General features: G+C 32.0%; 1 protein-coding gene across 1 annotated transcript; it reads right to left on the bottom strand.

Annotated features, from left to right (window-relative positions):
- Window positions 1-1,882: 1,882 nt before the first annotated feature.
- On the bottom strand, window positions 1,883-12,249 carry LOC132720931 (uncharacterized). Its single transcript, XM_060705178.1, has 4 exons — window positions 12,093-12,249; window positions 6,035-6,193; window positions 5,636-5,746; window positions 1,883-4,781 (listed from the first exon to the last, which is right to left on the bottom strand). The coding sequence occupies exons 1-4, from the start codon at window positions 12,137-12,139 to the stop codon at window positions 4,598-4,600; spliced, it is 501 nt and encodes a 166-aa protein (XP_060561161.1). The 5' UTR covers window positions 12,140-12,249; the 3' UTR covers window positions 1,883-4,597.
- Between the last annotated feature and the right edge of the window lie 4,057 nt (window positions 12,250-16,306).

Raw genomic sequence — 16,306 nt, 5'->3', positions numbered from 1 at the left:
CTCAGCAGAGTTTGTTGACGTGTCGTAAAAATCCAAACAAACGTTACCACCATAAACAGTTACCCTTGAGCTGGATATTCCGGTCTGTACTGGTAGCCAGTGTAAGATTCTTACTATCTAATACTTGCATTCCAGTTACTGGACTGTGCATTTATTGGTATAAGATTTTACTCCAACACATTTTCAAAAGGAGTCTCCAAACTATGATACAAACAAGATATCAGGACTGAATAAAATACTTTTATCATCCTATCTGTACCAGTTATTAAATAATATATCACATTGTAGGTAATTTATTTGGATTGTTAATCCCTTATGCTTAAATGAGCCGCGTCATGACAAAACCAACATAATGGGTTTGCGACCAGCATGGATCCAGACCAGCCTGCGCATCCACGCAGTCTGATCAGAATCCATGCTGTTCGCTTACAAACCCTATAACAAGTAGAGAAACTGATAGCGAATAGCATGGATCCTGATCAGACTGCGCGGATGCGCAGGCTGGTCTGGATCCATGCTGGTCACAGACGCATTATGTTGGTTTTGTCGTGACACGGCTAAAATTATTTTGTTTACTCAATGATGTTTTGAATACTAAAGGCATTAATTAAATAAACAGATTAATCTAAACCTGGAGGCATACTGCCTTTAAACTTATAACCTTAAAGCCGCTGGTAATCAAACTCGTAAGCCTTTATCAATATTGTAAGTTCCAAAAAGCATTAATTATAAAGATATTACCGAATTTCATGTTAATAAAGGGAAGTAATTAGAAATTTATTTTCTATAAAGTCTAAGTCAAATTTTTCAATAAGAAATGAATGCATATAATGTGCATAAAATATTCGCAGTACATATTTTACATATTCTTCGATGTTTAAAAATTGTTTTATAAGCATAATAATTATATACATATATAGAATTTCACTTGAAGTGTGGTAACAACCTCAATTACAATATACAGGACTTGAGGCATTGGTGACATACATCCCCTTTAATAGGTCCAAGCTAGGGAATTTAATACATGTTATGAAGTCACATTAATCTAAAAGGAATTTTACTTATAGTCCTGGAAGAATACAAAGCTGATGCTGCAAAATGTCCAATTTTTCCTTTTTAACCTGGATAAAGGAGAGAGGTGAGATTTTCATGAGCCAACAACAAAATAACATGGCCGGAGTACTGTCCTAGTACATTTACCCCCTACATGCTGCTATTTCAGTAATGTATTCAAGAAGTTATGCTATGGATAAAGTTTAGTATTAAGGCATTTATAAACCTGGTACAAAAATAAATTAATAGAAAACAAGAATCGATTGAACCAGGCAATGCTCCCCGGATAGGTTTTGACACAGAACAGGATACCTCTTGTAGTTTCAAAGTTATGTCCCAGGCAAAGTTCAAAAAATTCCAAACTGAGGCATGACAGAGTTACTGTTCTTTGCACTGCTTATCACCCCAATGTTATCTATCTACCTACAGTTTCTTGTTCATATCTCTTAGAGTGTCAGCGTTATGTCCAAGTCAAGTGTAATAATGAATAAAAGAGCAATAACTCAAAAATAAGGCAAGGCAGTTAGGGTTCTTTAGCACTGCACTTCTATCCCATGAGATCCATTTACCTACAGTTTCATGTTGATACCTCTTGTTGTTACAGAGTTATGTCCAGGACAATAAAAGCTGACAACTGGACAAAGCGACGACTATATGCTTGCCCTTCGGAGAGCATAAAACAATATCCCAAATTTGCATTTTTTTTTCAGTACTTGTCAATCTGCCTATTTATGCAGCAAATGATAATAAATGGGAAAAGGCAAATCTCAAAGGGCAAATATATGTCCTACAATCAAATTGAACCCTGGCAATCAAAAAATGACAACAATTTTTATTTTTATTCATATTTTTTATTCAACAAGGAAATATACTACAAAGAAATAAATATTCACGAATTTCAAATATACTTCAAACCTTTTCTCAAAATAAGTGCTATGAATTAACAAAACCAATTTCAACTTTCTAATATTTCTACAATGAAAGATAAACTGGTAAAAAAAAATTAATTAATAGATACACAAAGAAATTATAAATATAAAAGATGACACCTGACTTAACAAGTGTATTTAAGTGCAATAAACAAGGTTATCTGATTATATTACTAGTTTCCACTTACAGGCCGTTCCAGCTTTGACAAATTACATATACAATGTACACATTTAGTTGAATATACAGTCAGTGGGTACAATCAAATTGAATATCAGTATATATCCAGTTAAACCTGGTGTTTACTCTTTTTGCGTTTTAAAACAAGTTAATTGTATGTTAATGCCCTTACTTTTTTGTATCAAGAAATTTTACATCATTTTTCTAAATAAAAAAACTTGTTAAAACACTCTATTTACAGTATTGTAGAAAATGGGGACATAATTTTGTAAGCTTGGCCAACTTACCAGCCCTTGATAGTGAACAAGTATTTCCTATAACCTGAAGTGAGAAATGAAATTTCTTCAAAGGTAATTTGCCCTTTACTAAAGCATTCAAGTTTTGGTGAATTCCAAAATTAATTTAAAGTGATTATCTATTAGTTTTCATGAGGTGAACTTTAAACAAAAAGAAATCCTATGGTGAGGTGAACTGAGCAAAAATGAATTATATGATTACCTGCCTTTCTGAAATGCATTATACTTTTTGGAATCAGGATAAGTATTTTAAGTGTGTCCCATTGTTACTTTTTGAGAAATTAACCAAGGCAAACAATTTTAAGTAAAAAAGGGGACACAACTATGCAAAATATATCCTTTATTTATTATCTGCCCTATGGAATGGTGTCATATTTTAAAAAAGAACAAGTATACAAAGTTTAAAGTGAATGGCTTTGATTGTTTCTTTGACAGACATTAAGAATGAGGTGGGTCAGGGCAAAAACCTTAGTTGAAAAAGACATTAATACTTTGCAAAAAACAATTTTAAGATTATCTGCTCTTTTGATATGGCGTCACAAGATGGTGATCATTTATACCCAGTTTGAAGTGAATAACTTTGGTAGTTTCTAAGAAAATTGACCATATAAAAAAGATATGTAAAACAAAGTCATGGCAAAGTTTAGTAAATTTTTGAAGCTAGAAATAAATGGTGGGTTGTGGGATAGGTTTATTCTCCTGCAGCAGAAAAAAACCCAGCTAGAAATAAATCATATTAAAAACAACAGAAAGTTTTTCGAAGATGAATACTAAGAGCATTTTTGAACAAGTATGACAACTGTTTTAGTGGAAACAGGAAACATAAAGTTTTGGTATATAATTTTGTACAGTAAAGATGATTTTGAAAAAACCTGATAGGCAAATTAAAAGTCTAAGAATATAGCTATGAAGACCTAACATTTCAGTAATTTCACCAAAATTTTTACAAATGCCTTAAGTTCAACATTAATAATACCGGATATTGCAAACAACAGAACAGATAGGAAAATGTGACAGGAATATATACATGACCAAGTAACAAGTAATTACAACACGTGATATCAATTAATACAGTTACAATAGCATAACCTTTAACCTTACATGTACATAAACAGCACTTTTTAGAAATGTGCAAAATTGAACTTTTTACAATACCAGAAGGTAAAAAATCTTAACAAAATTCTGCATATATCTACAGTATATAAATTATTTAAAGTAAAAAAAGTGTCAAAGAAAACTAGAACAAAAGCACTGCATATATTTTATAAAACTTGTTTAAATTATGCTTCATAGTAATGAAACAAATTCTATGAAAAAAAATACCTACAGTTTTACTGACAGCAAAATTCTAAATGAAATTTGTAAAAACCACAAAAATCCTTGACTCAGAATATACTTACAAAAATTAAGTCGTGAAACAGTTACAGTATTCAGCAATGCAACTTGTTCTTCATGGTATTAAAGCTTTGTACAATGTATCAATCAAATCAGCCATTCAGTAATTATCATCTATAATCTGGAGTTTTCTGATGGCTTTTTGGGGCGGGGTGGAGGAGTAGGACAACTAACAAGTTCACCACGACATTCTACCCTTATTTTCACTGGATTATGATACACATACTCCTGCCAAATAGCATAAAACTTTGTAGTTTATCTATTTTGCAGTATTTTACGTATAGAATAGAATAAATTTTGTACGCAAGCTCAAATGGTACCAAGTTAATATCTACAAAAAGTATCCCATTTTATTGTATAAACTTTAATTTACATACCTTATTAACAAAAGCTAGAAAAATTTGTTTGCTATATGTAAAGCTAGTATCCTTATCTTCAAAACATAGAGTAAATGAACACTATAAAAGTCTATGGCAATCATTTACTGGGATACAGACAGAAAACTGCTACCAAATTGACTTTCATCAAGTTTAGCCTGACCAAAAATTATGTTAACATGTCTGTGAATACATATTTATATTAATTGGCTTGCAATATTAAATGATATGTATTTCATAACACAAAATTTTAATTGGCATGTGATATTAAAATTAGAATTGACCTTTACGATAGACTGTAGACTAAACATACTGTATCACACTAGCGACAGACATCACTGAGGCTTATTCCTCAGTAAAAGCGTAATTTTAGCTATCAAGTCTCGGTCGTAACTGTCTTTGATTACGATTAGCTAAGGCTGATGACCGTTTACTTCTCTGTCTTGGTGTGCCCAACCTTGTTGTAACTTGTCCTCTATCAGCAACCCGACTACGTCTTCTATGTGGAGTTGAAACTTTTTTCTCTGGAGATATGCAGGCTTTAGGGCAATCTCTGTTAAAATGAAGAAACACAACATCAAATTTTTTCTGATAGAACAAACAAAAATACACCACATAATTATATAGAAAAATAAAAATTACCTAAATCACCTGTGCGTTTGACAAAAATCCTTTCAATAGTGTTACTATAATATATATGTAATACAGTTTGCAGATAAATAAATTCATTATAGTTTTGACTCACGGAGTCTCAATTCTGAAAATCAACTTTGACAAATTATCTGATACACATTCATGACTAAATAATATTGGCAAAAATTCTTTACTTTCACAGAATGAGAAAAGTGCTGCCTTAATGAAACCTTCTGAATATCATTGCACAGCTATTCTGTGCTACCCAACTGCTAACACATCCCTAAGTTCCCCTGTAAGTGAATAACTCCCTTTCTATTTACATATCAAAATTCATTCTTAAGTCTTTACAAAGGACAGAGTTCATAGCTAAATACACTCACAAGTATTATGTAATTATGTGCAACAGGGCCGGGACTCCAACCTGGTACCAACATAGTATCACTCTGCAGCTCTTGTAACTGGGCTTCCCAGTCGTCACATTTTCTCCCAAAATTCATGAACAATTTTTTACTCTGACAAACAAATACTAAAGCAAATTTCAATTTTCAATGTGGTTTATATTTTTTTTGCGGGGTCTTTAGTCTCAGTGCCAATGCTAAGGTCATATTTATGGCAATTGTTCAGCTTCAATGGTGGAGGAGGACTGCATGTGCCCCTCTGTGTATTATTTCAGACACAATGAGGCAGCACAATAGAGCCACCGTCCTCATAAGCTAGCAGTGAGGAGCTACTCGGCCATGGATGCCCCTGTCAAATGTATAACACACATACTTGTTATGTTCTTCCACTTCCCAGTACCACATTTGAGCAGGACATCCATTTGGACACACCTGTACACCAATACAACGCTGTATCTCGATCACCTGGACTGGTATAATTGGTCTGTAACAAAGAACATATGTGCATACAGAAAACTATTGCTGTCTCATTGAATAATCTAAATGATACTAGAAATTCTATTGTGGAAGTTGATATAATTTTATTAAGTTTTCTTTTTGCTTTTATATATTATGGTGTCTCAAACAAATGACTTATAATTTAGAAAATTCTATATCAAACATGCTTACATCTTTTATACTCCATTATGGTTGATGTACCAATCTAAAGCAGTACAGTTTTTAATTTCTTAACTTAAATATATGATGAATTATAAACAAAAATCATAAATACTTTGTCACTGGAAATGAATTTTCCATATTGCACACAGGACACTTCTCCATACAGGGCCGTCGATGGTTGTTCACATACAGGCAGTCATCACAGATACGATGTTGACACTGCCCTGACACCATATGTAGTTTAGGTCCAAGACATATACAGCAACCAAATCTGAAAAACCAGTAATGAATAATCTGAATGAATGACTCACAATAAAATGTTGCTTGCTGTCAGAAAATACGCTGTTTTTTTAGTGTCTGAACATAAACAAATTGGAATACCATGACTGTTTTCCTGGCCAAAATCAAATGTATTTTAATTATAAAGATGTATGTAGGATTGCTTGGCAATAATTTCTGACTTCCTGTAAATGATACATCTGATACATCTGATACAAATTCCTATGCACTGATCAGAAATGACAGTATCATTTTGTTATTGTATAGTTCTTGCATACTGCATAGTTTTAGACTTTCATGTATCACTGACCCACATGTAGATACTTTTTTCTTTTGCATGAAAATTTTTTCATATGAATAGAAATATGACTGTATAAACTAAGTTTAGTTAATCTCTACATCTTTCAGGGCACTGAGCAGGCCAAGGGCTTACACTTTAAAGTACAAACCACAGTCATGTCACCAGTCATTACCTTAAAGGGTTAATTTTGAAGAACAAAGTGGTAATAATTTACCTCCATGCAATTTCCATGTAGTTTCAGCCAATGAATTTTGAGACAAATTATTTAGGTCACTGTATGGCAGCCAATGAGACAAATTCAAATTAGCTCCCAGCTTTGTCGTATTCAAATGTGCCACACTTTGGAGATGAGAACCGGTCTGGCTGTAGTTGGTTCCCATATTCAAAGCACGGCTTATTTGAATACGGCAAAGCTGGGGAGCCAATTCTGAATTTGTCGAAAGATTGTGAAAATGGAGTAAAACAGGGATAATCTTGAAGTTTATTTCGCCTGTTGCGTTGTTTAAACAGGTCAAAGCCTGGGGCCACAAAGCTTGCCCGGCAATAGACTACATGTGCATTGGTGCAAGTTCAAAATTTCTAAAAACCCGAAAGCCCCCAATTTAGCATTATTTAAAATGGTTTTTACTTTTATACAGTAAAACTAAATGTGTGCTTTCAAGAGTATAAAAAACCTAAACTTCATGCAAATGCCTGAAAACTTGTACCCATGCACGTGTATAATTAAAAAGAAATTTTATTTTTTTTATAGAATTCTATATAGTGGAACCCCATTGTATCGTGCTATTCATTGTATCGATCTATTTACAAATCTTTCGATTTTTTTGCAAAATGCAGTAGCTACTGATTGCTAACATTTACAAAAGTGTCACGAAAATCTTTCGCATTTGTTTTGTGCCGTCAAAATGGTCAAAAACAGGTTTCCAGTACCGTCAGACTTTGTAGATAATAAATGGACTTATAAATAGTGTGTTCTTATTAAAAACACATTTACTGTCTGTTGAAAGTTCCTAAATTTATGCTGACATTTTAAAACAGAGATCTTTGATTCTAATTGACTGAAAAATCTAGCATAAAGATGGGTCAGACTTCCAAAACTTTGACTTAATGAGCGATTCTCACAATGCATCGATATAATGGTGTGACCTAATTGTTCAACCTGTTTGACATATATTCCAAAGCTAAAAACTATATATCAGTGATCAGGGTTGCCATTAAGATGCGGCAGGAGGCCAAAATGCCTGTCTCGAATGCATTATGGGCCGCCTCAAAATTAAGAAAACACCCTTTGTTATGCATGATAAAGACAGAAATGACCGCCTCAAGTTCAAAACAAACCTTCTACAAAAAATGTTAATGACAACCCTGAGTGATGTTTGCCATGTAATATTTATGACAAAAGAATCAAAATAAATGATACAAAATAAAGATTCAGGGAAATTTAATGTTTTTAACTGCAGTTGTGATTTATGGGTTAATAGATCGATACAACGGGGTTCCAGGCTACCTATCAGCGGAATTTTGAGTAGATCTATCATTTCTTATTGGGCGTCGTAATGATTTGATAAATGGCGGTGTACTCTGATAATATTGATGTTGAAGTTTACAATTGACCATCATCATAGAGAAGAATATCTTCTTTGTCGATGGGACCAGGTACGTATATTAACGGTATCCGCAACAAGGTTTTAGACCGAGATTGCTGTCGTGTCGGTCGTGCGCATGCGCACATGCTACCAAAAAATTTAATCGATGGCGGACGGAGCAATTTTTGTTGATGAAAAATCTGTAAATTAAGCACAAAATACTCAAGAAATAATGACAGGTAAGTCTTATGTTTTTGTTATGTACCTGTATTTTTACTAGATTACGCTTCCAAATGGCGTAAATCGGGTGTGGAAATTTCCAGTCTGTATGAATGAGATCGACAAAATGGCGGATATTTGTTAAAAACGGGTGAACATGTATAAAATCTGCAGAGTTATCAGGCTTAACCTACTTGTAGAAAACTGATTTAACTTGCACAAATCGGTTTAGAATATATTAAAGTAAGTCAGGGCTCACGCTGCCGGTCGCCATAGTCGCCATTTGCGATTATTTTATAAGATTGGCGATTATTTTTGCATTTTGGCTACAAAATCTGGCGATTATTTTTTACTTCCAACAGTGTTTATTTAAGGTGTAAAAATCGATAATGAATGCAGTAGACCCAATTAACACCAGCGGGGTGCATTTAATTGAGTGTCAACTTTTTACCGGTCACGTGCTGCTAACTATATTGCCCGAGGTGATAAAATACATGCGAGATGTATAATTGTATAAGTACTTTAAAGATATTGTCCAGCATTTATAATAGCCATCAAATATCCGTCAATTAGCCACAAAAATCGTTTTAAAATTGATAAACTGGATATTGACTTACCCAAAATTTACCGTGAATTGCAGTAATTGCAAATTTTGATATTTTTTTTTGTTTTAAGCTACTTAACTAAATCGCCAGTGGAAAACAATGGTAAAATATTTAAAAAGTATAAACTTCCAAACAACTATTTGCACAACAACCAAAATTGTGAATATTTCTTCAGAAAACAGGAAAAATCCGATTGTCACATATTTTCGCGACACCGATAATTTTGATATTTATTTAAAGGTGAAATAAGCTATGTTCTGTTTAAAAATCTTTACTACTATGGCAGAAAATTTGTATAACATTGGTGATGATGATATTTTTCAGTAAATTACGCAGAAAAAAGGCTGCATTCTGTAAATGAGTTTGCAAACTTGTGTTATTTCTATAGCTAATATGACATAGATCTACTCCAGTTCTGTGTGAAATGTTGAAATTGACAGTGGTTATGATAAGCTGACAAAATTTGATTAGAACAAACAAAAAAAGTTGTCTGATAACAGCAGTATGTAAAGTTATAATGAATCTTTAATGTTATTGTTGTACAGTAATTATACGAATTATAACGTTTTTATTCTGTTCTATAATAACAATTAAAGTTGTGGTTCTATTAACTATTTTAAAAAAGGTAGTTATCAATATACACAAATGTGTCAGTTTATTTGAGAATCCTTATAAAACTGAAAAAGTTTTATAATTATGTAATGTTTATTTAATCAACTGCTTATGTTGTTAATCGCTAAATCGTGAATAGTCCGCTGAACTTTTGGCTATTATTTTTTTAAGTTGAAAATATTGGCTATTATTTCATTTGAGCCAGTGTGAGCCCTGGTAAGTTATGTAGGTACTTTTAAGGCTCCCTCATCATCTGATCTGTTGTTTTTGTGGCGTGAAATTTGAAGGAAATTTGTAAATTTTTGCGGTGCAAAAATAAATTCACGACCTATTTTGGCCCAAACATCAGAGGTATCTAAAGACCTTGAAAATACAAATGAAAGCTTTAAAGTTAGTTACTACATTATTGTGAATGGGGTGTGGTATTATTTATAATTTTCAACTGAATATTTTTGATGCTATGGTCTTTTGAAAATGGATGAAATTTCCCCCAGTTTTTTTTTTTCATTTACTCAGAAGTTATATTCAACTTCTTTTTTGTTAGTTATTCCAGGTACGTATATTAACATTAGTACATGGTTATTCTGTTGATAAAACAAAATATTTATATTAAATGTCATTTCATCTATTTCAGATCGTAACAAATGTGCTTCAAGGGTTTCAAGTGGTAGATCAGCACGACAATTTCACTGAATGCTGATACAGCCCAAAAGTTCAAAGATTTGCAGCTTGTGCCAGGAGAGTCCCAGAAGTGTCAAATAAATTTCGGGAATAAAGTGACACTAAATGAAAACACTATAAACAGTCATTTTATAGCCAGTGCGATGCTATTGAAGTTTTATGTAAATCCAGTTATAAAATAAAAGGCAAAACTTATGTGTTTTCATTTTTATTTCTTTTTTTTTACTACCAGGTACCTGATACTACTATTTCCAATACCTTTATGTCTATTCTCTCGAAAAATGTACGTTCATTCAAGAGAACCTGAAAGATACTGACATATGTAGTGGTGAAACAGTTTGCTCAATATAATTGTATAAAAAGCAACACAGAGAATATGTTTTAAATAAAAACAATTAACTGGATATAGTAATAATCTAGCCTTACCCACTAAAAAGCAGTTTCAAACAGGACCGACTGATAGAAAAAGTGTGAAAACTATCACAATTGAACAATTAAATAGATGCACATTAATAACCGTGATTAAATCAATTACTGAATCTGCAGAAAACATCAATTATGACGGTACAATGTACTTATTTTTCACAATACTTTCATAATAACAAAAAATGTTTAGGCCGTTTTTCAGAAAAATATACGTACCTGAGAAAACGAACATTTTTATAAGAGCTCTTTTCTGGTGCAGTTTGAAAATTATATAATCATACTTTTATTCAATTTTAAAAATAGATAGATAGATAACTTCATTCTTTAAAACAATGTTCAAATAAAAAAAATATAAAGGGCTTAATAAGTTAAATATATGGTAAAAGTTGCGTTCGAAATATGCAAGATGATTTTGGTCATGTGATTCTTCACGATATCTTATCCGCATTTATTTAAGATACGCAATAGAAATTGAAAAATAAAAAAATTAAAACTACAGTTTATAAGCTTTTTATAAATAATTTTTCACAAATTTCGGCAAAAAAAATGACGAAACAATAATAACTTGTTACTACATGTATATAAAATTTCTTTCGTGTGCAGTCGCGATTTGGCTGGTAGTAAAAGTTGCGTTTTTTACTCGTTACAATTCCGGAAATAATTTAGCTTTGTAAATGATAATTACACGGTTAAAAAGATCAAATTCTCAGCTTTCTTTTGATAGGTATTTTGCTAAATTCGGACCATAAATTACGAAAAAATCTTATATTTGTTCGAGGAGGGCATCATTATTTTTACTGAAGTTTTGACATAATCGGGAGACAAAAAAAAAAAACTCTGTGTTTAACTCGTCGTAATTTTCTTCATACTAAACGCACTGATTTATAAAATATATATTTGAAAAAATCTATCTTTCAGCTTTCTAGAATATGTTACTTTTAAAAAATTGAACAGAAAATAACATGTTGACGGTAATTTAAATAACCAAGGTCAAATATCACACCGCTTAATGATATGTAATCGTCGATAAAAATCAATAACGATCGGCAGTCTGGATGGATTATCTGCCACGACAGCATAATTTACCGTTATTGATTTACTGTATAGAGTTGCGGATACCGTTAATATACGTACCTGATGGGACTGAAGGATAATGTAAAAATATTGAAAATGGAATAAAATATATAGTGATTTTTACGGCAAGTGTGCAGATTTTTTCTGGAGAATCAAGATCTATTATAGACGTTTAAATACGGCTTATATTAAGTTTTTTTATATATATATGATCAGTACATGTGGTGCGATTGACAAATATACATTTTATTTGGATTTTAAAGGCGTTTTAGCTCCACACCCCAAGTGTCTGTGGCTCAAAACACCTTTTCCAATATTTTCACATAATCCTTTTGTCAATCCTTTTGATACATTGAATTATTATACACCAAGTTATACATAACAAACCTCTGTTCATATGTCGACTGAAAAGTTTCTAGATCTGTTGCTTTCATTGTCGTTGCACTGTCGAAAATTCAGTTTTTTTACCGGATGTTGTTTTGCTTTGTTCGATATTGCCGCTTTTCAGTCACGTGACATAATTTCTTATTTCTGATTGGTTAAAAATAAAAATAATGGGACTGGTATAATATCTTCAATTTCCCTCTAAATCTCAATGAAATGTGGGACATAACATCCTTGGAAATTCAATGAAAACAACATACTTCTTTCGTCAAGAAAAACATGGCAACCACCTTAAAATGCTTTCATCAATTTGGTATATATATAGCCTAAAAGTTAAGATTTAAAAAATGAAGAATATAACAAGAAAATATAGTTAATATATTGTAGCTTTAAATTTGAACATAAGCGGTACGGAAAAACACACACAAATTAAGGCGCACATACATGCCCAACAACACCCCCTGCTTCCACAAAAAAATCACACACGCACAGAAACTGGTTGACGGGTAACCTTTAATGGTTGAGGCATAGTAATAGAATTGCAGCCACCGTTTAACCCAGCGTGGCCGTAAGAGGCGATAAAATGGGTTCGTATAACTGGAGTGTATGTACCCATTAGCTCCAGTAGATGAGGTGGTTTTGACCTGAAGTTTGTCACACCCGAAGTAAGGCAAAATCATCTTTCATGTTTCGGCGACATGTGACCTTAATAAGTTGAGACCAAACAAACACGAAACAATTTGGGACGACGAAATAGAGACCGGAAATTTGTTTCCTGCGGACTTACTGCCGATGTCCTAACTGAAGTTGGGAGTGATATACAACAGTAATCAGGGGGATAAAGGAAGGGTACTAGAGTGTCTGAGCCCCAAATACACAGTGATATTTTGTAATGCAGACCCTTTGCTTGCTGCGCCTTATGATTTATGTCTCAGGTCAAATGTACGTTTGAGTGCTTATTACATTGAGCTAATTTAAGCTTATATACAGTTGAGTTCACACTAAAGATTACACAAAGTGCACTAGGAGTGCACTAGAGGTGCACTACTAGTGCACTTCAAAGTGCACTAGTAGTGCACTACTAGTGCACTTCATTAGTGCACTTTGTAGTGCACCAGACCTATTATATGGATTAAGCAGTTACCTTTTATTTCAATGAATAGCAATTTGACTTTTACAAAAAGAAAGATAAATATAAATATCTGTTTAGTAGCTTTTCATAATAACTTTGAAGTTGAGAATATTGGATTTTGTAAAATATGGCGTAAAATATTAAAAAAATATTTTTTCAAAGTCATTAGTTTTACTGATTTTGTACTTTAAAACTTAATTGTTAGAATAAGTATATACATATAAATAATTCTTTCTTTAATGTTGATAAGTGCATGAATAAACAAAATTTATTGATATTTAATTTGCTTCTATCTTAATATAATCTGGTAATGAAATATGAAACATTGAAATGCTAATTAAACAAAATTCAGTCATTTTTTATTTGTTTTATTTTGGTTGGGGGGAATTATACCAATAAGTTATTTTTGATTTTAACTTATGGTTGCTTTAGTTAGAGGTAATGATTTCAAGCATTAATAGCCTTAAATACATTAAAGAATCAATATGTTTATAATTGGCCTAGATTTTGTCAATTTTATCCCATTTATAATCTCTCTTACCTTCTCAAACTGAGATTTACCTAAGATTAATATACATAATATATATTATTCTGAAAGTAGTTGATTGTAAAATGCAAAAATAATTCAGTTTTCTTTTTGTACTACTTGATATGAAATTTATTTGCACCAACATCCAGAGAATACAGAATTTACATTGCCTATTTATATTTATCATCTGCCTTTTGTTATTTACCCTGAGGGGCTCTATTATCAGCAGGGTACTATATTAAAACACCAATACACAGCATGACTTTTGACACTTTAATCTTCTGTAACTGTTTACTGCCCATGTGTGATATTTTATTTAAAAAAAAAAAAATAACCAGATCTACATTAATGTGAAAAGGAAGTTGAAAAAGTTTTATAATCATGTATTTAAATATTTTCTTTAAAATATATTATCTTCTATAAATGTGTTTATACTGACACTAAGGCAAATTTGTCAAATCTATAATAGAAAAAATTAACATTCACCAATTCAAAAACTAAAAGATGCTGCAGATTTATTATTTGTAGAATTGCAAGAAATGTGGATAAATATTGATTTGAGGTCTTTCTAGAATGGTTAACACTTTTAAACCAGTTTTTTTATGATAAGATTAGAAAATTCTACTTCAGAGACAATAATGACAATAATATGTAACACTCGTTTATGCCATTAAGATTATTTTTCATATTTGATTATTTTTAACAAAAATTATAGTCATTTATATATGTCTTACATGTATTTTTGGGGGAATAAAACAGGAAATTTTAAATAACTATTGCATACATCTGCATTTTTGTTATTTACCCTGAGGCCCTGTTGTCAGCAGGAGACGACCGCAGGAGACCAGTATAATGAAAACAGTTACTCTCAGAAAAATACCAATACACAGCATGACTTGAGACTTTTTTCATTCCCTTTATACATTAAATTTTTAATATAGAAATCTTGAATAAAGTTATCAATTTAATAATTTCATGGAAAACTTTTAATTATTTATATCTTTAAAAAGTATGCAAGCAATTCATGGTTGCAAAACATACTATCACAGTGTATAGATTGTTTTAATATCAATGAATTAATATCTTCTTTCAATCTTGAACATGAGTTATTGCTTCTTAAGTTATATACGATTATGCAGAATGGCAAGAAATTTGGATAAATATAGAAAATTCTGCTTTAGAGACAATAATATCTATACGCATTTATGCCGTTATGATTTTTTTTGTATATTTGATTATACAAAAATTATGGTCATTTATATATATGACTAACAAGCCTGAGTGCCAAGGCATTCCAGGCTTATGTCTAACATGCATTTTGAGAAAACCACGGAATTTCAATGCATACTAATAATCTGCAAAATTGACTGTTCTTTATCATTTACCCTGAGGCCCTCTTATCAGCAGGAGAGTGGTATAACGAAAACTGTTAGTTCCTCTCAGAAAATACCAATACACAGCATGACTTGTGATTTTCCTCTTCAATAAAAGTATTCCTTTTATACATTATTTTTAATATTGAAATCATGAATAAAGTTATCAAATTTATTTATTTTATGGATAATATTTTAATTTTTTTATATCTTTAAAACATATGCAAGCATTACACAGTTGAATACTAAATTTTCACAGTATATTGATTGTTTTAGCATCAATGTATTAATATTCTCTTTCAATATTGTACACGAGGAACTGTCTGTAAGTTATATATTATAAAAATAACACTTTAGCTTAAATATAAACTTTTCCTTGATTTATTTGAGCTTATGGAAAAAAGTTTATGTTGTTACAAACTAAATCATTTGGGCCAGAATTATCACATTGATTAAAATAGATTTTGAATGTTGGTATTTTGTCACCATAAAATCTCTGACATTAGTAACAAAAAACGATATCGTTTCTGTCAATTCAAATTTATTGTAAGTACATGTAGTGTATAAACGCACACACACACACACACACACACACACACACACACACACACACACACACACACACACACACACACACACACACACACACACACACACACACACACACACACACACACACACACACACACACACACACACACACACACACACACACACACACACACACACACACACACAACACACACACACACACACACCACACACACACACACACACACACACACACACACACACACACACACACACACACACACACACACACACACACACACACACACACACACACACACACACACACACACACACACACACACACACACACACACACACACACACCACACACACACACACACACACACACACACACACACACACGTGCACACACACGCACACGCACACATGCACACGCACATTCTATGACAAAATTTGCAAAATGTGAACAAAATAATCAGTTAGTTGTACTTTTATATATTATTTGGTCTGGTTTGGTATCTTGTCCATTACATATATGTACTGTCTTTTGTACCATAATTAAGTTATTTTATTCTACTTTATCATCATACTTGAGGAACTAGTTTATTCCTATCTCATTATGTTTAGTATTTACATTTCTGTTATTTTA

Source organism: Ruditapes philippinarum, unplaced genomic scaffold (genome assembly GCF_026571515.1).
Source record: "Ruditapes philippinarum isolate M1 unplaced genomic scaffold, ASM2657151v2 ctg11435_1_1_1_1, whole genome shotgun sequence".
NCBI classification, from domain to species: Eukaryota; Metazoa; Mollusca; class Bivalvia; order Venerida; family Veneridae; genus Ruditapes; species Ruditapes philippinarum.
The sequence above is the reverse complement of the archived record's forward strand: the minus strand, read 5'-3'. Positions and strand labels throughout refer to the sequence as shown.